Here is a 20,681-nt window from a genome sequence, read left to right on the forward strand (position 1 = left end):
AAGTAGTCTAGTGCGGCACTACACCTGACCCTTGACAATAGGATTTCCATCCCAGAGCTGGGGGCCGGGGTAGGTGAGGGAAAGAAAGAGGAATGCATAGGTAGATAGGGATTAAAAAGTGATGGACATAAAACATGGCTGCTAATACTTGGCCTATCATGGCACGGCACTTCTTGTTCCCATAATGCCACAGGCTCCTGTTCAAACACCTTTTCTTCCCATAATGCCCCCGGGGGTCCACTCAATCAATGGAGTCAGAGTGTCGCTTAGGAAAAACATCAACCGATCAGCACAGAGCCCAGGAGAGGAGCTGTGACAGGAACCCCATACTATGAGACTACCCCCTGAGAGGACTCCACTGGGCTCTTCTCTGGAGACCCTGTGTGAAAGGAGAGTCTCCCTACTTTGGTGAATTTCAAATAGATTTGTTCTGTTTGCTTAAAAAAAAAATCAAGCAATAGAAAAAGACCCAGAAATGAGTCAACCCAGATGATAGGATTAGTAGCTATACATTTAAGATCAAGGAAGGCTGAGTACACTGAGGAACAGAATATATGGTAGGAGAGGGGGGACCTAGATCAAATTTATCACAAGAACAAAATGCAGAAATGAAACATGCAATAGATTAGCAGATGTGGATGGAAAAATTTGCTCTTAAACTTCCTCAGTTTAAGATCATGGGGAGAAATCTCAGGTAACATGTGTTGACCTCTAACAGTGGATCATAGTCCATTCATAGATTGTATCAGCCCACTTTCTGTTACTAAATGAAATACTGGGGCCTGGGTACTTTATAAAAGAAGTAGTGTAGCTCCATTTTTGGCAGCTGTAAATAAAAGATTAGGAAGAGCTATGGTGGTTGGGTCATTGATTGTATGTGACCATCTTGGTTTGCCTACAGCATTATGGGTACATGTGAGAGGACGAGATCACCTAGGGAGACAGAGCCGTGATCAGCCACACCTCTAAAAGGCCACTTCTCTTATTGTTGGCTCTTGACCCGTGTACCTACGGAGGACTTGTTCAAGTGTGTAGCACCGCTGTCACCTCCAGTCCTCACCTCAATCCCGACACCCTGTCTTAAATGGGAGGACATAGAAGAGGGAGAAGCCAACATCTCACTCCACCGTGAGCTATGCAGACATGGGAGGTCAGGCTCTTACCCCGGGCAGTCAAGATCACCAGTTCAACCCTGAGGGCTGAGTCTGGGAGATACCCACTGACAGCAGCAGCTCTCCCCTCCCCCCAGGGGCTTGGGCCCACAGCACTCGGACTTCATGAAGGCCAAGTTGTCTGCATACATCCACCTGTTGCCTTTCTGTTGCTTATGGTAGACAGCTGTGCGAGTCGTAGATTGAGAGGCGATCGTCCTCTGGTTCGTTTGCATAATACAATGTGTGAAACAATCTGTGCCCACCAGGAAGGAATTCGTGAAACACTGAACGCAAGGTGGCCTTACAAGATGTCACTGTAAACACGTGGAAATGTGTTCACTGACTAAGTACTCATAGAACATTTCACTTGTTTCGTTAGGGAAAAGTATGGAGAGGCAGGAGGTAAACAGATGTTTGACAGACAAATAGATGGTAGACAGAGATGATAGCTAGCAAACTAGATAAATAGACAAGTAGGTAGTTAGAAGGATGGATTGATCAATGGATAGATGAATGGTAGATAGACAGTAGAGAGAAATAGGACCAAAATATTAACATGTTTAACATCTAGGTGATTCTTAATTTCCTGGGTTTTTTTTTTAATGTTTCCCAAATCTTCTACACTGTATTTGTGGTTCTTTCATGAAAAAAGTCTATTAAAAAGTCAAAAGTATAATTTCCAAGTCCCTGAAAAGAGGAAACAGAGATGACTTCACCAAAACTGGAGCAGAGAAAGGCAGTGTGTGGGGGGTTTGGGGGGAAGGGGGTGCCCTTAGTATAAGTGGCATGGACTGGACTTCCCACGGGTGCCTCCACTGCCCAGTGTAGAACCATGCAACTCGCCCTGCTCTGTGGGCTGCTGGTGATGACTGGTGAGTGGGCCTGGCCGTGTGCTGGGAAGGAGGGCGGTGTGTGGGTAGACTCAATCGTCCCTCCACTGGGCTAAGGTTGCTCTGCTCCTCAGTCAGGACCCCAGTGCCCAAGGTAACTCTCTCATGGTGGCTTTAGTCAGTTTTGGAGTAGTGGACCCCGTGGGGCTACAGAAATGGGGATTCCCCCTTGCTGGAATAATAACAATCTTTTGCCTGTGTGCAGCTACCGAAAGGACTCTATTTTTAATTTGATTTTTCTATTTCTATTTGATTTATTGTAGTGCCTACACAAGGGCTTAAATCCAGGACCTGGGCACTCTCACCTTTTTCACACATTCTACCACTTGAGCCACAGCTCCACTTCCAGCTTTTTGGGTGGTTAATTGAAGAGAAGTGTCTCCTAGACTTCTGCCTGAGCTGACTTTGAGCCGTGATCCTCAGATCTCAGCCTCCTGAGTAGCTAGGCTATATAAGCATGAATCACTAGCATTTAGCCTGGCTCTAATTTTTTTTTTTTGGTCATGGGGTTTGGACTCTGGGCTGGGCACTGTCCCTGAGCTCTTCAGCTCGTCTACTGCCCTACCCCTGGGCCCAAGTGTTGTCCCTGAGCTCTTCATCTCAAGGCTACCGCCCTACTCCTTGAGCCACAGCCCCACTTGCAGTTTTCTAGTAGTTAATTGGAGATAAGAGCCTCACAGACTGTACTACCTGGGCTGGCTTTGAACCCCGATCCTCAGATCTCAGCCTCCTGAGGAGCTAGGATGACAGGCGTGAGCCACCGCACCCCGACTGGGCTCTATTTTTAAAGCCTGTTCTTGTACGTTCTTTATTGAGTCTGGGAAGAGGGTTCTGTTGGCCGCTGGTGTGGGAAATGGGTTGGGGATCGGGTGACCAGTGGCCAGTTCCCGTTTCGTCTTTAATAGATTAGGTGTACAAATGGAGCCGCTGCTGGTGCAGGAGGTCCTGAGTTCAGAACAGCCTGGCACATTGACTGAATTAAAGAAGAAAGGGAGGGAGGGAGGGAGGGAGGGAGGGAGGGAGGGAGGGAGGGAGGAAGGAAGGAAGGAAGGAAGGAAGGAAGGAAGGAAGGAAGGAAGGAAGCAAGGAAGGAAGGAAGGAAGGAGGGAATTGTCAATATGTATAATAGAAATGTCTTATTTGGGGTTCGGGGGATTTTTGTGTTTGCTTTTTTTGTTTTTGGGACAGAGCCTCATAACATAGCTCAAGCTGTCTCTGCAGCCTAGACCGGCCTCAGACTTTGCCTCCTGAGTGCTGGGATGACAGGAGTGTGCTACCACACTCCAGCTTACTCTTGCATTTTCACAAAGTGATTTTATGCTGTCTTGGGGCTCCCGGATTCTTGAAAGGAACACTTCTCCGAGGTTACAGTGAAAACCATTAGGAAACTTGCCATCCGTGTATAGAAAGAGATGGATCTCTCAGTGTAGAAAAACAATATGATTCCATGGAATCTGATTTCTGCTTTCCTGGCAGTAGCACCTTGGCCAAACCACCCAACCTCCTCGTATCCTTGTCTGCTAAATAGCATAATAACATCCCCTCCATAAGGCTGTTAGATACTCCCTAATGAGAAAAATAGATAGTGATGGTTGAGCAAGTGTGAGTTAGAGAAACCAACAGTTTTAACAACCTATGTGCAAAGACGGAGCCGTGTGTCTCTTGCTGTCCCCACTTCCTGCTCAGAAGCAACGTGGCTGGGAGAAAGCATGGAGACAGGAATTGCTGACAAGCTAAGCTAGCTCCCCAAGCCCAACTTTTCAGACTGGGCTCGCCTCACTATAGTGATGAAAAGGGAAAACACCCCCAAAGCAACTGGAATCAAATTAAAGGCATTCCTTGTCTGGCAAAGGGGTGAGTTGTGCCAGGCAGGTGAGGGTTTAGTGAATCTTTCGAAAGAGGTAGATGTTGAGACCAAAGAGGGCAGAGATCCACCCAGAACGGTGAGATTCTGAATTCAGGTCCACAAGGAAGATTTGAAGTTATTTTCTAGCTAGTTGCCTTGCATTTCCTTATCATAGAAGTCGAGAATCCCAGAATTCCAGCTGGGAATCTTAAATGATTCCAGAAGCCTGCATAATTAAAGCTTAGTAACATTTCTGTTTAACACAGCTAGAGCCACTGGTGACCAGCAGGGATGGCAACATGGCTCCCACACATGAGGGGACCCAGGGGACACCACAGGCCAGTCTTTTCTAGTTGCTGTCTCGGGCCACCTGCTTGTAACCTTTGCCCACCTTTGGGCACGATGTGAAGTTTTTTAACCCCTCTTCTCACCCCAGTCTTCTTCATTGTGGGGCTCACCTCTGGCTTTCGGTTGACTTTGTTCCTAAGGAGTTTCCTGTGGCATTGTTTACCTGAAAAATGGGACATAGTCAAGTCACCAAAGGGACCTGCCCAGCCCCTTCTCTGGAGACTCTGGAGGGCGATCCCTATATGTTCTAGAAGCATCTCTTGGCATGGGGGGGCAGCACATATTACCATTTCTGCCTTCTTCTTTTCTCCCTCCAGTTCCCCCACCCTCCACCCTTGATTCATTGACTTAATAGCTTTTTTTTTTTAATTTCTCCTAACTCAACACAATGCATTTCTCTCTCCCAATAAAACAGATTCCCCTTATGATCAATTCTGGCCAGCAGTTATTACGATTGAAATGAAAATCATTGATTTCTAAATCACACTGCCTCCCAGGAGAGGCACACAAGTTCACAATGCTCTGATTTCTCTAGAGAGAGGGAGGAGCAGGGAGAAGGATGAGTCAGGATTCTGTCTCTTACAGTGACTGAAAAATCAAGGTCCCAGTAAGAACATAAAACTCAGTTGCAGTGGATTCCGTCTTGCGTGTCTTCCCTGTCCTCTATGACCTTGAGTATCTTTGCTCATTGGTAAAACAAGGATTTTTAAAATGGAATCTCTTAAATTAGCCAGGTGCCATGGACTCACATCTATAATCCTAGCTGAGATCTGAGGATTGAGGTTCAAAGCCAGCCCAGGCAGGAAAGCCTGTGAGACCCTTAGCTCCAATTAACCAGCAAAGAGCCAGAAGTGGAGCTGTGGCTCAAGTGGTAGAACACTAACCTTGAAAGAAAAAGGTAAAAGCACGCAGGTCCTGAGTTCAATCCCCAGTACTACACACACACACACACACACACACACACACACACACACACATACATTTGCCATTGTATCAATGGTGATTTTAACAATTGACCATAATTATGACGAAACTAGCTGAAGGGGCTATGGGGGCCCTTGGAGAACTATTTTTGCCTTTTTTTCTATATATCTGAAATTATGCCAGATGAAAAGGTTTTACTTAAACAATAGCATTTATCTTACAGCAAATCGGCAAATTAGTATACAAAAGCAAGCAACAACTGTCACACTGTTGTATTTTCTGTATTTAGTTAGTTTGTGGGGGTGAACCCAGGGCCACGCCATTCCACGGAGCTACTTCCCCGGTCAGAACTCCATTTGTAAGCAGCAGGCATAGCTGTGATTTGATAAGGATCTTCATTTGCAGTGGATACACTAGTCCAGAACAAGAGAGGTGCCGCCCTTGGCCCCCTGACCACCCCACCCCATAACATTCTTCTCCTCTCTCTCTTTCTTGCTGGCATGCTTGGCAGGCATGACTCCAACCCAGAGTGGGCTCTTTAACCTAAACAAGATGGTCAAACAAGTGACTGGGAAGACACCTATCTTCTACTACTGGCCATATGCCTGTCACTGTGGATTCGGTGGCAAAGGCCAGCCCAAAGACGCCACAGACTGGTAACCCTACCCCCACCCTGTCAAGGATGCTCCTCCCCTTCCCTTCCCCCCCACTGATCCATTTAGTGACTTCTTTTCCCTGAGCATGGACTATGTGGTAGGAATTCTACTGAGTACCTAGACATTCCCAAGCCTACTATAGCTGGCCTTCTAGAAGGTTCCCCAGTGTCTGTGAAGGTCTTATTCTCCTTCCCTCCCTCCTCCTCACCCACAGCCCCCTCCCCTCTTTGAACCACATTCTATTAGACTCACACATCCCTGGGGCCCAGGAGAATTATAACCTTGGCCCGGTCGCTTGACCTGAGTCTGTTTGTCATCTGCAAAAGGGAGAGAACACGACCACTTCTGCCATGGGATGGCACAGGGATTTGGAGAGACTGCATGGGCCAGGCACCAGTGCTCAGGTCTGTCATCCTAGCTACTCAGGATTCTGGGATCTGAGGATCATGGTTTGAAGCCAGCTCAAAGTTCCCAAGACCACTATCTCCAAGAAACACCAGCAAACCGGAAGTCGAGCTGAGGCTCAAAGTGGTAGAGGGCTGGCCTTGAGCAGAAAAGCTCATAGGCAGCACCAGGACCAGTGGGGGGAGGGAGGGGAGGAAGAAGGAGGGAGAGAGAGAGAGAATGCACCGAGTGGGTAGCTAGGGAAGGACTCAATTCATACCCACATTATAAACCCCAGGAAACCCAGGGTCCTGCAGCTCCCCACCCTTCCCAGCAGGCATGTGGGTGAGATAGACTGAGATCCAGCTGGACTTGTGAGACCTGCGCAGACGCACACCCTGCCTGCCCCCACTCCATGGCCTCTCCCCACAGGTGCTGCCTGAAACATGACTGCTGCTACGCCCACCTGAAGACCCACAAATGCAGGAGCCTGACGGACTGTTACAAGTTCACCTTTTCCCAGGGGGAAGTGCAGTGCTGTGAGTGCTCGGGCTCCAGGCTGGAACTGGAGCCCCGGGAAGGGAGTTCTGGCCCTCATGGCCTTCATAAGCAGAAAGATGATAGGTGAACTGTTGGCCCTCGCTCTTCTCCCGTGTCCAGGGCCAGTGGCTGAGGATGTGGGTTGTGGGGGAGGGACAGAAATGAGTGTGGGGCATGGGAATGGGCAAGGGAGATTCCCCACCCTGGCCAATTCCCCTTAAGCTCTCCAAACCTCCCCCTCTATAACCTACCCCAGAGTTAATCCAAGAGCTGCGTAGACAGCAGCAGATGGAGCCTGGCAGGATGCCTGCCTCAGAGAGTAGGAGCAGTGAATCACGCAGGCTGTCCCAGGATATTATGGGTTTTCCATTCACCATAATGGATCCTCTTGACAGCTCAGTGAGGAGGCAGAGAAGTCTTGAGCCTCCCTTGTTGGACAAGGAAACCCAGATTCAAGTAGGGAAATGTGTTACCAGGTCACTCTGCTTCAAATGATAAGGCCTGTGCTGGCACCCTGAGCATCCAGCCCCTGAAGTCCAGTCCCAGTTTGGTTCAGGATCCCAAGGCTGGGAAATCCAAAAGGATTGGGCATAAAAGATACTGTCAGTGGGGACTTAGTAATAATCTGGCATATATTGAGCACCCCTTATCTATGGAGTGCCCCTTGTATACAGAGTATGTAACAGCCCCTCCTTCCATGGGACATTCCTGTCTCCATCCCCAAAGAAACAGGCGGCCCCCTCCTGCCTGCCTGGAGGCTTTGCACATTCTGTTCCACCTGCTTGGAACACTCCCATCCCCTCCTCAGCTCTGTTTGGAAGAAATCCTTGTAGATCACAGCTGAGATCTCAGCTCCTGACAGTTTTAACAGTTTGTATCCTTGGCACCTTCCCAGCAACCACTGTGTAGCTCTTTAAACCCCTGCTTTTCCCCCCTGTCCAGCCTGGAAGGGCCTGCTAGGTAATTTAGTAAGTCAATGTATAAATCAAAGCCATGATGGGAAGTCAAGCCAGGCATCAGGGGTCAAAGTGTCTGGATGCAAAACTCTAAAGCAGTGAGTGGACCATGCGGCCTTCAGAGGCTTCCACTTGGGGAAGTGACCGACACTGAGTCTTCTCCCACCTTCATCCACAGCTGACAAGGGGAGCTGGTGTGAGCAACAGCTATGTGCCTGTGACAAAGAGGTGGCTTCATGCCTCAAGCTTAACCTGGACACCTACGACAAGAAACTTCGTTATTACTGGCGGTCCCGCTGCCAGGGTGAGAAACCTATATGCTAACAGAAGCCTGCCCTGTGTGGCCCGCAAGCCCATGCATCTGTAACCTCAGGGAGTCCTGCAGGATTGCTGACCTGAGGCAAGCAATATCTAACCACCTGAACCAGCCTGGCTTTTAAGACTTGCTCTCAACCCTTCGTTTTGGCTTGGTGATGCCTGGTGCTTGCTTTCCTGATCTTTTGTCTGTCTCCTGGGGTGGGGGCCATCTAAGTCCTTTGTGAAAGACAAGGCCAGGGATTTTGCTGGGATGGTGTTTGAGCCAAAGCAGCCAGGGTGTGGGGATATACGGCAGGTTCTCTAGTGTAGGGCTGGTTTTAGCTACTGTAGTCCTGTTGGCCTCCCAGCCCTGCCTCGCCGCCACCAGTGTACTCACCAAGCTGTGGCCTAATTGGTCTCAGTCCACTGTACATGTGTCTTAAATTCCCAAAGATTCTCCCCACTGGCTGCTCTAGCACAAAGCCCCTTGCAGGTATTAGCAGCCCAACTGAAGTTCTATAAACGCTACTGAATGAAGGATCAAAGGAAACTGGGGAGGTGTCAGGGTCTGGCTTGTTCAAGGAGCCTCCTGCAGAACTGGCCCTAGACCTCTTCTCCTGGATGGCCCCTTCCAGTTCCTCAGCACAGAAGGGTAACTTGCTAGAAGACAGTCTGTCCTGGCTCCCCCTCCCCGCTCTCTCCCCCATCTTCTCCTTCCTCAAGGCCTCCTCCCTGCAGGTTCCCTAGTAGTTTCCAGGGCTGCAATTCACTGCTTTCTTGTGATAAATGGCAAATGGAACTTTTCCCATCTCCCTCAACCAAGATGAAACTCCAGCTAAAGGCTGGAGACCAGATCTGATTCATCTCTGTTTCTTCTGTTTCCCACATGCTAGATGCTCAATTAGTGCTGTGGATAAGATGAGTCCACAGTGCATAGATAAGGAGGTAGATAAGGATTTGTATAGTTGTTGGAGGCCCACCCAGATCCCCTCCTGACTCAGGGCTCCCTCCCCCAGCAATGTTCCAATCTGCACCCTTCTCTTATGAATTGCTCAGATCCCCTCAGGGCTGCCTTGTCCCTCCTCCACTCCCACAGCCACGCCCACCCTCAGGAGGACACCTGTGACCCATGGCGCTACATTGTACCCAGCCCCTGGCTTGTGTGCTGGACTTCTGGGTGGTGCAATGCCCCAGTTCCTCCTGGGATCAGGGTGGTAGGATGCTCAGACACTCCGGAACTACCTCTGGGCTCTAGCACATCCCTGGCTTGGCCTGTTTTCCTGGTTCCCTTCCTGGTTTGTCCAGACATCCTCCCTCCTCAATAAACGAATTATGCAAGACGTTTCATCTCAGCCTCTGCTTCTAGAAAACACTTTAGACTGATTATGTGACCAGCTTCTGACCCAAACTGGGTTTTGTTTATCCCTCACAGAAGCACAGGCCCAATTTAAAAACAAAAAAACAAACAAAAAAAACCCATAGATTATGCAATTAAGAAAAGTCTTTGTCCAAAGAGCCAAGGAAAAGCCAGGAGCAATCGTTCACAGATCCACTTCTCAACAGAACAAAGGATGATGGGAAGTCTTTTACGAGGGGAGGAAAGGAAAGGTGTTAGGTGAGGAGTGGGAGGTCTACTCAAGGTGAATGGCAGTTCCCATTGTGTGTTGAACCAGTTTTTCCTCTCAGTACCAGAGGTAGGAGATCCCAGATGTCTGTAATGAGGCTGGCTTGTCTGGAATCTTGTCTGAAACAGAATAGCAGTTAGCAAAAGACACTGTCTCTCAGGGTCTGAGATAGTGTTTTCCTGGTGACAGTAATTATTCGATCTAAGGACCCACCATCTGCCATTCCTGTGTGATTGACCACGTTTTCGAGCTGTGGAACTGTGGCAGCTATGGCTGTCCTGTGCTTCCCGGCCTCTTGACACATCTGTTCCAGAAATGAGGGAGCAGTTTTCTTGGAAACCCATTAGCTTGAGTGCAGCAGTATAAGATGAATCAAGAGCTATGGGTGTGAGCTCAGTAAGGGTTAATGCAGAAGACACTGTGAACACAGAAAGAGTTAACTGTGTGATTCTTGTTGCTGGGTAGAAACTCAATGGGAAGCCATTCCCAAGTGAAGTCACTGTGGAAAAAGTTGCTGTGATGTTCGTTCTCCCTTCCTAGCCTGGTTCCCTGGGTCACATTCCCACACTCCGAATCTATACAGACAGTCAGGGGCTCTGACTCCTATTTGATCGTCTGAACTCCTGTGGCTCTGTGCAAAGATTTTGTGTGTGTGTGTGTGTGTGTGTGTGTGTGTGTGTGTGTGTGTGTTCCAGTTTTGAACTCAGAGCCTGAGCTTCCTTTGCTCAAGGCTGGCATTCTCTCCCTGGGGCCACAGTGCCACTTCTTGCTTTTTGATGATTCCTTGGAAACATGAGTCTCACAAACTTTCCTGCCAGGGCTGAGTTTGAACTCTGATCCTCAGATCTCAGCCTCCTGAGTAGCTGAGATGAAAGGTTGAGCCACGGCTCCTGGCTCTGTGCAGTGACTTTTAAGCTCAGTGTTGGCCAAGCTGGGCATCTATAATCAACGGGACTAAAATGCAGAGAACAGCCCTGAACCTTCTGTAACCCCAAAGCTAGCACAAAGCAGTCAAGAGGATTTCACTCCTGGCTCTTCCTGGAAGGTTCCAGCAACATGCTCCTTCGAGATGGTCCAAAACCTTCTGGCTCAATAGTAGAACGTGTACCTAGAATGTGTGAGGCCCTGGTCTGATTCCAAGCAGTAGTGCCCACTCTCTTCTTCCCCAAGGAAAAGTCACTTCCAACTAACACCTGCGGCTCACTGGACATCAGCTTCCAGGTTTTATGATCTCACATGGCAAGAAATCATGGCACCGGGTGGTTCCTGGTTTGGCTCTGTGGTAGCTTGTCACAAGGGCCACCCTCATGGGGCCTCTTTTGCCTATAGGCAATCCCTTTGTGGCTCCAAGATGGCAGCCGGGATTGGAGGTCTCAAGCCTAGCCAAGGCAACATCCAACAGAAAAGATGCTGTCTCTTCCTGTGTCCAGCCCACCACTGCCCAGCTGATATCTTCTCAGGACTGGCCACCCTAGAACAGTGATGGCCCAAGATGGTGGGAGCAGTTTGGTTTTTGAGTCCTTGGGATTTATTGAGCTCCAAGATGGGGGACAGTCAATATCCCCAAGCGGTTCGAGAGCTGATGAAATTAGGATGTTAGGACTGTTGACCGGGCCATGAGGCCAAGCACTCATGGACAAGGAGGGGTGGGACCTGAGACAGCATTACCCCCAGTGACAATCTCATCCATCACCTGTCACAGGCCTGTCACCTTGATCCATTGGGACTTATGGCCAGGAGGAGGGAGAGGCAAGTGGATTCTCACGCAGCCAGGATTGTGAGTCCTAAGATAAGAGGAAACTATCCCACCTTGAGTTCTTATTCTGCCCCAATATCCAGCTACTGTTCCTGGACAAGAAGCAGAAAGAGGCTCCAAAAACATCTTTCCACGCACATCTGTCACAGACATCTGGATCAATGGGGGCAGAAAGCAGGGTGTGGTCACTGGGCTTCCTGTTCTTAGTCAGGCTGTGCCTGGTGATACCCTGGAGGGAAGAGCAGGCTGACACTGAACCCCTGAAATCAACATCGAAGGACCCACTCACCCAGGTCCTCCAGCTCCTTCCAGATGTGATATGAAATCTGCATCTCACAGGGCCGGAAACTGAAACTTGAGAAATGACTCACTTGCTGATAAGTGACAGGGCTGCAACTCGAACCCAGCTCTCTCTGGCTGCAGGGCAGGGTCACACCTGCACTCTTGAGGTCTTTTCCTAGGGTGGCTCCTGACTCAGCCCTAGTGTCCCTAGAGGGGATCAACCACACCCAGGGACAAGACAGTGAGTTAGGACACTGCCAAGCAGGACAGCAGGGGACATATTAATAATCATAGTGGTGACAATAGTGGTAGCCAATGGATCAACTTTGTACCACACTCACCCCCCCCCCAGCTCCAGTCTGATGTTATTGTTACGTCTCCTGATTCCAGGCTTCCACCTCCAGGAAAGACCCAGCCCAGTGGTCATTTGATGGGCAAAGGTTTCTCCATGTTCCTGCCTGGTTTCCCAGCTCACTTCGGCTCTGTGTGCAACTTCCTGAGTGGGGTGGTCACGTGTGTGTGGCTGGACTCCTGTCCTCAGCCCCTGGCTTCAGAGTCCCCTTGAGAGACACTGTGTTTTCTTCCAGACTTAGCTTTCTGGACACACCTACTGTTTCTGTCTTCACAGATCTTGGCAAGACAGACATTCTCCTTAGCCAGAGGGCCCCCTGCCCCTACCATGCCACCTGAAGCAGCCACCTTCCAGTCTTGGGCTACTGCCCTTTTCCAGTCCTGTTTTGGTTTTGGACAGTACAGGTGTTTGGACTCAGAGGCCTTGTGCTTGCTAGGCAGGAGCTGTGCTACCTGAACCAGGCTACCCACCCCAGCTTTGTTTCAATTCTCTGATTTGTTCTTTTTATTGAATTTGATAAGTAATTTTTAATATTCAATCTGCCACAAACTTCCAGTAGCATTCTCTAGGAAGGCTACAAATGCACATTAGTAGTTACAAAGCACAGGGTAGAGAACAGAAAATTTAGCCAGGTACAAGTGACAATACTAGCTAGTCAAGAGACTGAGGTCTTGCCCAAGCCAGCCTGGGCAAGAAAATCCATGAGAGTCTTATCTCCAAATAACTACCTACCGCCCCAACCCACTCCCAAATAAAGGGATTTGTACTTTCCATGGGTTTTAAGCAGGAGGAGGCTGGAGCAGGAAGGGGATAAGGACTGGCCCTATTTGGGGGCGGGGGGGAGGAATGTTAATCTGTCTGTGCCTCTCTTTTGGGTTTAATGCACAGGCTCTCAGTGAATCAACCTAAGAGAGTGGAAGAAATAATTTTCTACTCCAACACTGCCTTGTAAATCTCCACGGACATCCAAGTGATGAGGATGAAAAACACTGTTCAGTGGAAAGCAAAATAAAACAACATCCTTACTGTCCATATATCTTAATAATACAGGGAAGGTTGCTGCCTGATAAGTGAGGTAGAAAAAAGCCCCACACATGGTCATAATCCTGAGGCTGGGCTCAGGATCGTCCCACAGGACTGTCCTTCCTTCCTGCGGTCTGCTGACTCCTAGCTATGGAATCATGGGTACCCATAAGGGGGGAGTTACTGTACTGTCCTGCCAGCTGTGGCTCAAAGACAGACCATCTGGAGAACCCCCAGGACCCCATAGCTACTGCTGGGTTGTCCATCCGATCATCTGAGGTGACAACAGCCAGTTTTGTTGACCTGTCCTCCCTTCCTCCCCTAGGGCAGGCTGGTAGAGCTCTGGAATGCCCAGCAGGCCACAAGGAAGTGGTTCCCCAGCTGCTTCACCCACGGCTCTCTTGTTTGGGCTTTGGAGATGAGAGGCAGCCCCCCGAGAGGAGATTCCTATCCTTTTCTCAAGCTGGCTGAGTCTGAAGCTATTCCTGGGCTTCCTTTTGCGCAAGAGAAGCCATGTTATTTCATAATATCACTATGGACACACAGAATAGTTCCAGGACGGCTGCTTAACCTCTCTGTGCCCTTGATGGAATGTTCGCAGTGGCTGACTTGGGAACAATCATGTGGTGTGTTCAGATGACCCCGTCCTGAGTGGTGATAAACTGGGGCACTGAGGGGAGTCCCAGGCCTTTGAGGAACTGTGATATTGCAACAGGAAACTGGCTCTGTTTGCTGGGATTGCCCCCAAACTTCAGGATCTGAGAATCTGTTTTAAACCTGGCCTCCACCATGAACTTGGATCCCACTTTAAGCAAGACATTTTGTTTTTTCTTCTGTCTCTCAGTTTTCCAGCTCAGTAAAATGGGTTGTCAGGATTCTTGAATTGGGTCATGGGTTGAAATCATTGAAAAGTGTAACATGTTCAAAGGTCTGGCGAATTCTCTACAGGGTGGGGAGGGAGATGTTGAAGAACTATATTTGCTTCATCCCTAGATAAAGAGATGCTCAGCAAAGGTAATGATAGGTTCGAGGTTTACAACCCAGTTTATTCAAAACCTGAGTAACCTTGATCTGGCAGCTGGCTCGCTTTGACTTATGGGAAACCCATTATGCAACATTCTGGATGTACAAGATCAGCAGTTCTGAATTGATGACTCAGATTTTTTTTTTTTCATGTAGAGATGGAGCAATTTTCAGAGATTCTGAATCATGGGGGCTCACACTTGACGAGTAAGTGGCTCACTGATTCCTTTAACTCGCCATGTGGGAATGGATAGATAGATGAGTTTGAGATGTGACTTTTTAAATATTTATGTTACCTTCTCCCCAGATCCTAGAAGAGTGAATTATAGGCCATGCCTCTGACACCCTGAGCTCTGGGACACCATCAAAACTTTAGAAATCTGGAAAATTCCTCCTGGAACCACAGGCTGTCCTGGTGTGTGAGGTCATCGTGGTACCCTTCTAAGGATATATAAATAACCATTTGGCTCACCTTTGGACCAGAAGTAAAAGCCACAGACATGTGACCCATACAACCTCCCTGGATTTATTTTTCCTTACAATTCCCAGATCTGACCAGGGAGGAGTGGGCTTGAAGACCAGTAGCTCTGATTGGGCGCTCGTTTCCTGGACATTCTGAAGGGGCCTTCTTCCCCTCGGTGTCTGGGGCTGCCTCAGAATTTACTGGCCTCCATAGGAAGAGCTTTCTCTTCCCTACCAGGCCCACAGAGGTCATGCTGTCCTGTATGGAGGTTGTGCTGTGTCATGGGAAGTTGGGTTCTGTGAAAGTCATCAGGTACTGGGAGATATAAATTGTGTTCCTATACACAACCTGTGCCACTGGTTGCTTTGGGAGGCAGGAAGTCCTGGGGTTCCTGGCAGATCATCAACTTCATGACCAGATGACAGCCTCAGGGTTCACTTTAAAACTTCCCCCATCCAAACTCCAGTTCTCCTCACAAAGCGGTGGGGTCCCTCATCTAAGCATCCTGGGAGTCAAACAATACTGGAAGGTTGTTGTCATTGAATTTCTGTGTCCTTGGTACCTATCTTAAGCCTGGCATGAGTAGGTGCTCAATAAGTGCATACTGAAGCCCTACCTGTGGTGTTAATAATGGAAGAGGATTGTGGAGCCCAGAAATATATGGAGGACCCCTGTTGGTGTGAAGAACACTGGAGGCGGTATTAGAGCTGAGCCTGGCCTTTGGAAGGGCTTTGCTGGTGGAGTAGGAGCAGGTGCCCTGGGCACAGGGCGTCTTATAGGCAAAGGCTAGAGTGTGGAAACCCACAGTAGTTATGGCCATACTCAAGCTTACTTGCTCCAGGCCCAGCTAGGCTCTCTCCACGTGGCTGGCTCACTCATAACTATACTGCTACACCCTACTCAGAGCTCATCAGCGTTCTTTCAAGTAGCATCTACACAATTACGGACTCAACCATGGCCACATCTACTGCAGCTAGTGTTTGCTGGGGCACAAAGCGGAGCCAGCTTCTCTACCTTGATCTTGAACCACCTTGCTTCTGATGTTTGAGGCTGATTGCTGGGGTTAATAGCATTGGGGATTCGTGGTCCATTCTTGATTATGTGCTTACCATATGTCTAAGGAAGAAGGTGCTATAGGCCCCTTGTACAGTCAGAAAACTGAGGCTTAGAGAATTGAAACCACAGGAATGAGGTCCCATGGGGAAGACACTAGTCCCATTTTGATTCTAAAGCCCATTGAGCACAGCTTTGCATGTCTAATACCTGTTACTTGGCTAGCTGCGTCACTGAGGTGCCAAGTACTTACTGCATCTACATCTGACACATCACATTAATGGAACATCTTGGGACTCTTGCTAGCAGAGCTTGGAGACATCCAGACCAGTTCTGATTTAGGGTTTGAGGAGAAGGGTCACCGAGTTCCAGGGAATCCTTGGGGTTTCTTTCATGAAGGCTAAGACAAGGTCTCAGATACCTGCCACTTCCCATGTAGAAAAGGGTCCTTTGAGGTCATGGGAGCCCACGGGATGTAACAAAATTTACACCCAGACCAGCCTTTCCACACAACCACAGCTGCAGGGTTCAGAGGTACCTGAAATGGTCACCATTGGTTTTACTGATGTGCTGATGTGCTGGCCAGTGGGGTGCCCTGCTCACGCCCCCTGCTGGAGACAGGAGGAATCTACACCCAAAATCTGAGTTAGAAACAACATAGGTAGCCTGGTTTGGGGAAATCCAGCCACTGAGACTTCCCTGTGCACAGTATTAAACCTACTGGGTGTCCAGTCCACTGCCTCTGCCAGCTCCATGCCACATCAGTCATAAGAGCAGGAAAGCCCAGGCCTAGGCCCAGTGAGGCCTATGGATTTACATAGTTCTAGGTTCAAGTCTTCACTCTGCATGACTCAGGTTGCATGGCATAGGGTACACACTCAACCTCAATTTACTCACCTATTACATGTAATATTACACTTTCTGGCTGATGGACTTTCTTTCTTTTTTTGCCAGTCCTGGGCTTGAGCTCAGGGCTTGAGCACTGACCTTGGGCTTTCTCAAGGCTAGCACTCTACTACTTGAGCCTCAGCACCACTTCCAGCTTTTTGCTATGTATGTGGGGTACCGAGGAATCAAACTCGGGTCTTCGTGCATGCTAGGCAAGCACTCTACCACTAGGCCAAACTCCTGGCCCCATGGCTGATGGACTTTCTAATCTGATAGGAAAAGAATACCATCCTGGGAGAATACAGCTACCTAGGTCATAGATAGAAAGTCTGTCTGTTTTGGCTGGTCAGAGGCAGGAGCTCTGGTTTCCTTCCTCAGCTGGCATATGTCTCAGAAGCAAGTACTGTCCAGAGGCTGGCCATGTGGCTTACATTGGCACCTGGGCATGTATACTGGTTAGAATTTCATTGTCAGTGCAACCCATGCTGGAAGACCATGCCTCTGTGTGCAATGACCCCCAGATCTCTGGGGACATTCCCTAGCATGTTATCTACTAAAGTATTCCCCCCCACACACACAGAGAAGCCAAAACTTGGGAGCCACCAGTGAAAGACAGATGGGCCAAAAGGTGAGCCCCGCCCTTGTCCAGACTGTCCCTCAGGCTGCCCAAATCCCACATTGTGGAATTATCTACCCGGAGGTGAGGCCAGCATGACTTAGCTGCATAGTGTCCCTTGTCCTGCTCCAGCTTTCCCAGAGAGACCACATGACTTGTGCTCCAATGGGCTTTTGAATCTCCTAAGTCAACAGTTGAGGATGAGATTCTGGGGAACACAGTTTCATCTTAGTGAAGGGATATGAGACAAAACCACAACCTCCTGTTGACTCCATACCTATCCCATGCACAATTTTCCATTCATTTCCAAGTAAAGAGCACAAAGTCTTCTTTCTACCCAGGAGAATGTATTATCCCTTATACAGTATAAAATGCTCTAACTTCTCCATACCAGGCTGGAACATCTATCCATATAGCTTTTGTGATGTGAGTGTGAATCTGGTATGAGTCTTGTTGAATCACAGACCCTTTTTGATTTCTCTGATTTAAAGTAAGGCAGCTGGGGAAGGGTTCTCTGCTGTCAATGGTGAGACTTTGCTTTGTAGTCTTAAAGGTCCTTCCATGCATTACCCTGAGGCCTGTTAAGGCCTCCTTGAGTATTTAATTGCACATTTTTCAAGCTCCATTAATCTACTGGGTCACTTGACCCAAGAGACAGCATTGTTTGTGTCAAACCTACTGCAGACCCTTCTGTTTTTCTAGGCCCCCACTCTGATGGCATCTGTTCAAGACATCTGGTCAATGGATTAAAATAACAGCTAAAAAAGCTAGCTACATGTCTTACTTCAATAAAAAATAGATATTGAAGTCCACAACCAGTGGCTCATGCCTGTAATCCTAACTATTCAGGAAGCTGAGATCTGAGGATCATGGTTCAAAGCCAACCCTGGCACAAAAAGTCTGTGAGACTCTTATCTCCAGTTGACCACTAGAAAACCAGAAGTGGCACTGTGGCTCAAGTGGTAGAGCATTAGGCTTGCGCTGAAGAGATCAGGGACAATGCCCAGGCCCAGAGTTCAAGCCCGATGACTGACCAAAAAATATAGTCACAGAGACTTGACTTGATCAGCTAGACAGCTGGCCTAGCACACTAGGGGAGGCCATTTCCTCTGTCTGGTGCTAAAGCCAAAAGTGAGCCGAGTAGTGAGTCTGAAAAAGCAACTGAATAGGAAAGGGAGAAGAGCAAATATGGGCAAACAAGAATGCACAGAAAAAGCAGCATCTGGAAGAAAGGTCTAGACCTCAGTGAGTACCACATGTTTGCCCCCAACTTGCCACAGCACCTTGCAGGAGTAGCTGTCTCTCTTACTCACAGAGCTAAACTCACATCCAGTTCTAGCATCAGAGAAGCTGAAGGAATAGACCCAGCAGACACAGGTATGCAGGTGGGCAAGTAGCCTGTGTCTTTGCCCTCAGAAGAGGCTGGGCTTTCCTAGGAAATCTCAAACATTGCTCCCTTTCTAACAGAGTGGTCGTTCAGTTGTCCCTTCTCGATGCAGGTTGATCAGTTGCCTATTTGAATGAGCTAGGATAATCAAGTGATTCTATAGTGACTTTTAGCTTTAAAATTTTTAAATTCCATTTGTTGTTGTTACTATTCCTGTAGCTTGAATTCAGGGCCTAAGTGCTTTCTCTGAGATTTTGTATTCAAGGCTAGTGCTCTACCACTTGAGCCACAGCTCCACATCTGGCTTTTTGGTAGTTTATATTAGAGATAGGAGTCTCACAAACTTTCTTGCTCAGGCTGGCTTTGAATAATGATTTTCAGATCTCAGCCCCCTAAATTGCTAGGATTGCAGACATGAGCCACTGGTTTCTGGCTTAAATTCAATATATATATATATATATTAAAATATAAAATCTCTCTCTCTTTTTCCTCCTCCGCCCCACATGCACACATACACACACACAATCATATCACACAGCAGGCCAGAATATGACTGCAGAATATGAACTCCAATCTTTTAAGTTAAAAAGTAAAAAAAGAAAACAACATATACAGATAGCTGTTGTTTCCCTTCTTACTTGCACACAAATCATACACAAAAGACCTCCCTGGGCGAAGCCAGCCTAAAACTTTGCAGAGAAAATAATTCTAGGACACATGGCTTAGGCTAAGATTACACAATCGGAACTCTTCACACCCACACTGAACAAAACAAAAACATGTTTTCCTCCAATGCCTGTCTTCCTCCATTGCCTGTCGCAAGAGCTGGCCCAGGCCCCCAGCTTCCGAGTCTGATGCCATCCACTTCTACAGCTTAAGAACACAGCTTGGCAATCTGGCAGCCTCTGCTTCCTCCCCATTTGTCTTCCCCATTACCTTTGTGGCCTCAGCCAAAGCAGCTCTGCCTCCAGAGCTTCCAGGTCCACTCCTACTTCCAAGGTAGCAGATCAGCAAAAGGGAGGGTCATCTACTACCTCATCAGACTCTCTTTGCTCTGTACTCCTTGCTCTGACTCTACCAGTGGGCTTTCCCTTTGAATCCATTTAGTTTGGGGGGCACCTGTGAACCTCCTCATCCATATGCTCATATAGATAACAGGTTGGAAAATTGAGTCCAAAGTCCATATTCAGATGCCAGCAAAGGCAATCTACCCACTGAGTGCAGACCTTTTATACAAAGATCGAGCTAGGGTGCATGTTGGGCTACTTTACAGATTTCAATATCTGTAATGAGAAGGGATGCAATTTTAGGCAAGGGGTAGGGGATTGTCTCTTTGATGGGGCTTCTGTCAGCCAAGGGATATGTGAATCAGAAGTGGGAATATCTCTTCCAAAGTTTGAAGGACAACTTAGCTCATTTCCCCAGAGTGGTTCATTATAGTCAAGATAGGTACAAGGCTTCAATCCCTTGGGGAGTATGAAGCTTAGAACCCAACCACAGAGAGGCAGATTACAGAAAAACAAATGGAGCAAGCCATTGACTAGAGGACCCCTCAATGTGAATAAATCCCTCAACTGCTTTGGATTCCATTTTCTCCCATTGAGTTGGAATGGGGTGGTGGGCAGAGCTCAAGGCTTAAGGCAGGATGGCTATTCCTGCTTCGGCTGTGGATGAGCTGTGTGACTTTGGGAAAGTCTCAACTCTCGGGGCCCTAATTCTTGAGTAGATCAATGAAGATTCTCCATGGTCCCTTCTAGCTCAAACCCACATCAGCCTGTGGTACTTCATTTGTCATCTTGTAGTGCCTCTTACCTGTCTGTCCTGTCTAGATACTAGGGCTCTGAGCTGGATGCCCCACAGAGCAGACCTGCCCACAGCCATTTCTACACAACTTACCAGAAAAACAAAGCCTGAGCTGCCTCCTAGCCTTGTGGGAGAATGGGAACCATCATGGAAGGTTTCATGACTAAAGAAGATGCAACTGAGAGGTGCTTCTGGCTTCTCCCACAAAGCCGCAGAAGGTTGCATCTGGGAAGTAGTTTTGATTTTAGCATTTTTGTGAGCAAATTGGGCATGTGATTCCTGTTCTGTTATAGTCTTAAATATAATAATCAAGTGTATACCAAAATACCAATGCCTCTAAGACAATATTGTGGAAATAATTTTTTATTTAGAAAATGTTCAACATTATATGTTAAAGATAGAAATCCATTATTAT

At 48.1% G+C, this 20,681-nt stretch overlaps 1 protein-coding gene across 1 annotated transcript; it reads left to right on the plus strand.

The window, feature by feature from the left end:
- The first annotated feature begins 1,983 nt into the window (after positions 1 to 1,983).
- On the plus strand, positions 1,984 to 9,328 carry Pla2g2d (phospholipase A2 group IID). Its single transcript, XM_090333880.1, has 4 exons — positions 1,984 to 2,026; positions 5,674 to 5,818; positions 6,635 to 6,741; positions 7,877 to 9,328. Exons 1-4 carry the CDS (start codon positions 1,987 to 1,989, stop codon positions 8,020 to 8,022), a joined length of 438 nt encoding a protein of 145 aa, XP_090190006.1. The 5' UTR covers positions 1,984 to 1,986; the 3' UTR covers positions 8,023 to 9,328.
- The last annotated feature ends 11,353 nt before the right edge of the window (positions 9,329 to 20,681 follow it).

This window comes from Megascapheus bottae, chromosome 6 (assembly GCF_031878675.1).
Source record: "Megascapheus bottae isolate mThoBot1 chromosome 6, mThoBot2.hap1, whole genome shotgun sequence".
Classification (NCBI taxonomy): Eukaryota; Metazoa; Chordata; class Mammalia; order Rodentia; family Geomyidae; genus Megascapheus; species Megascapheus bottae.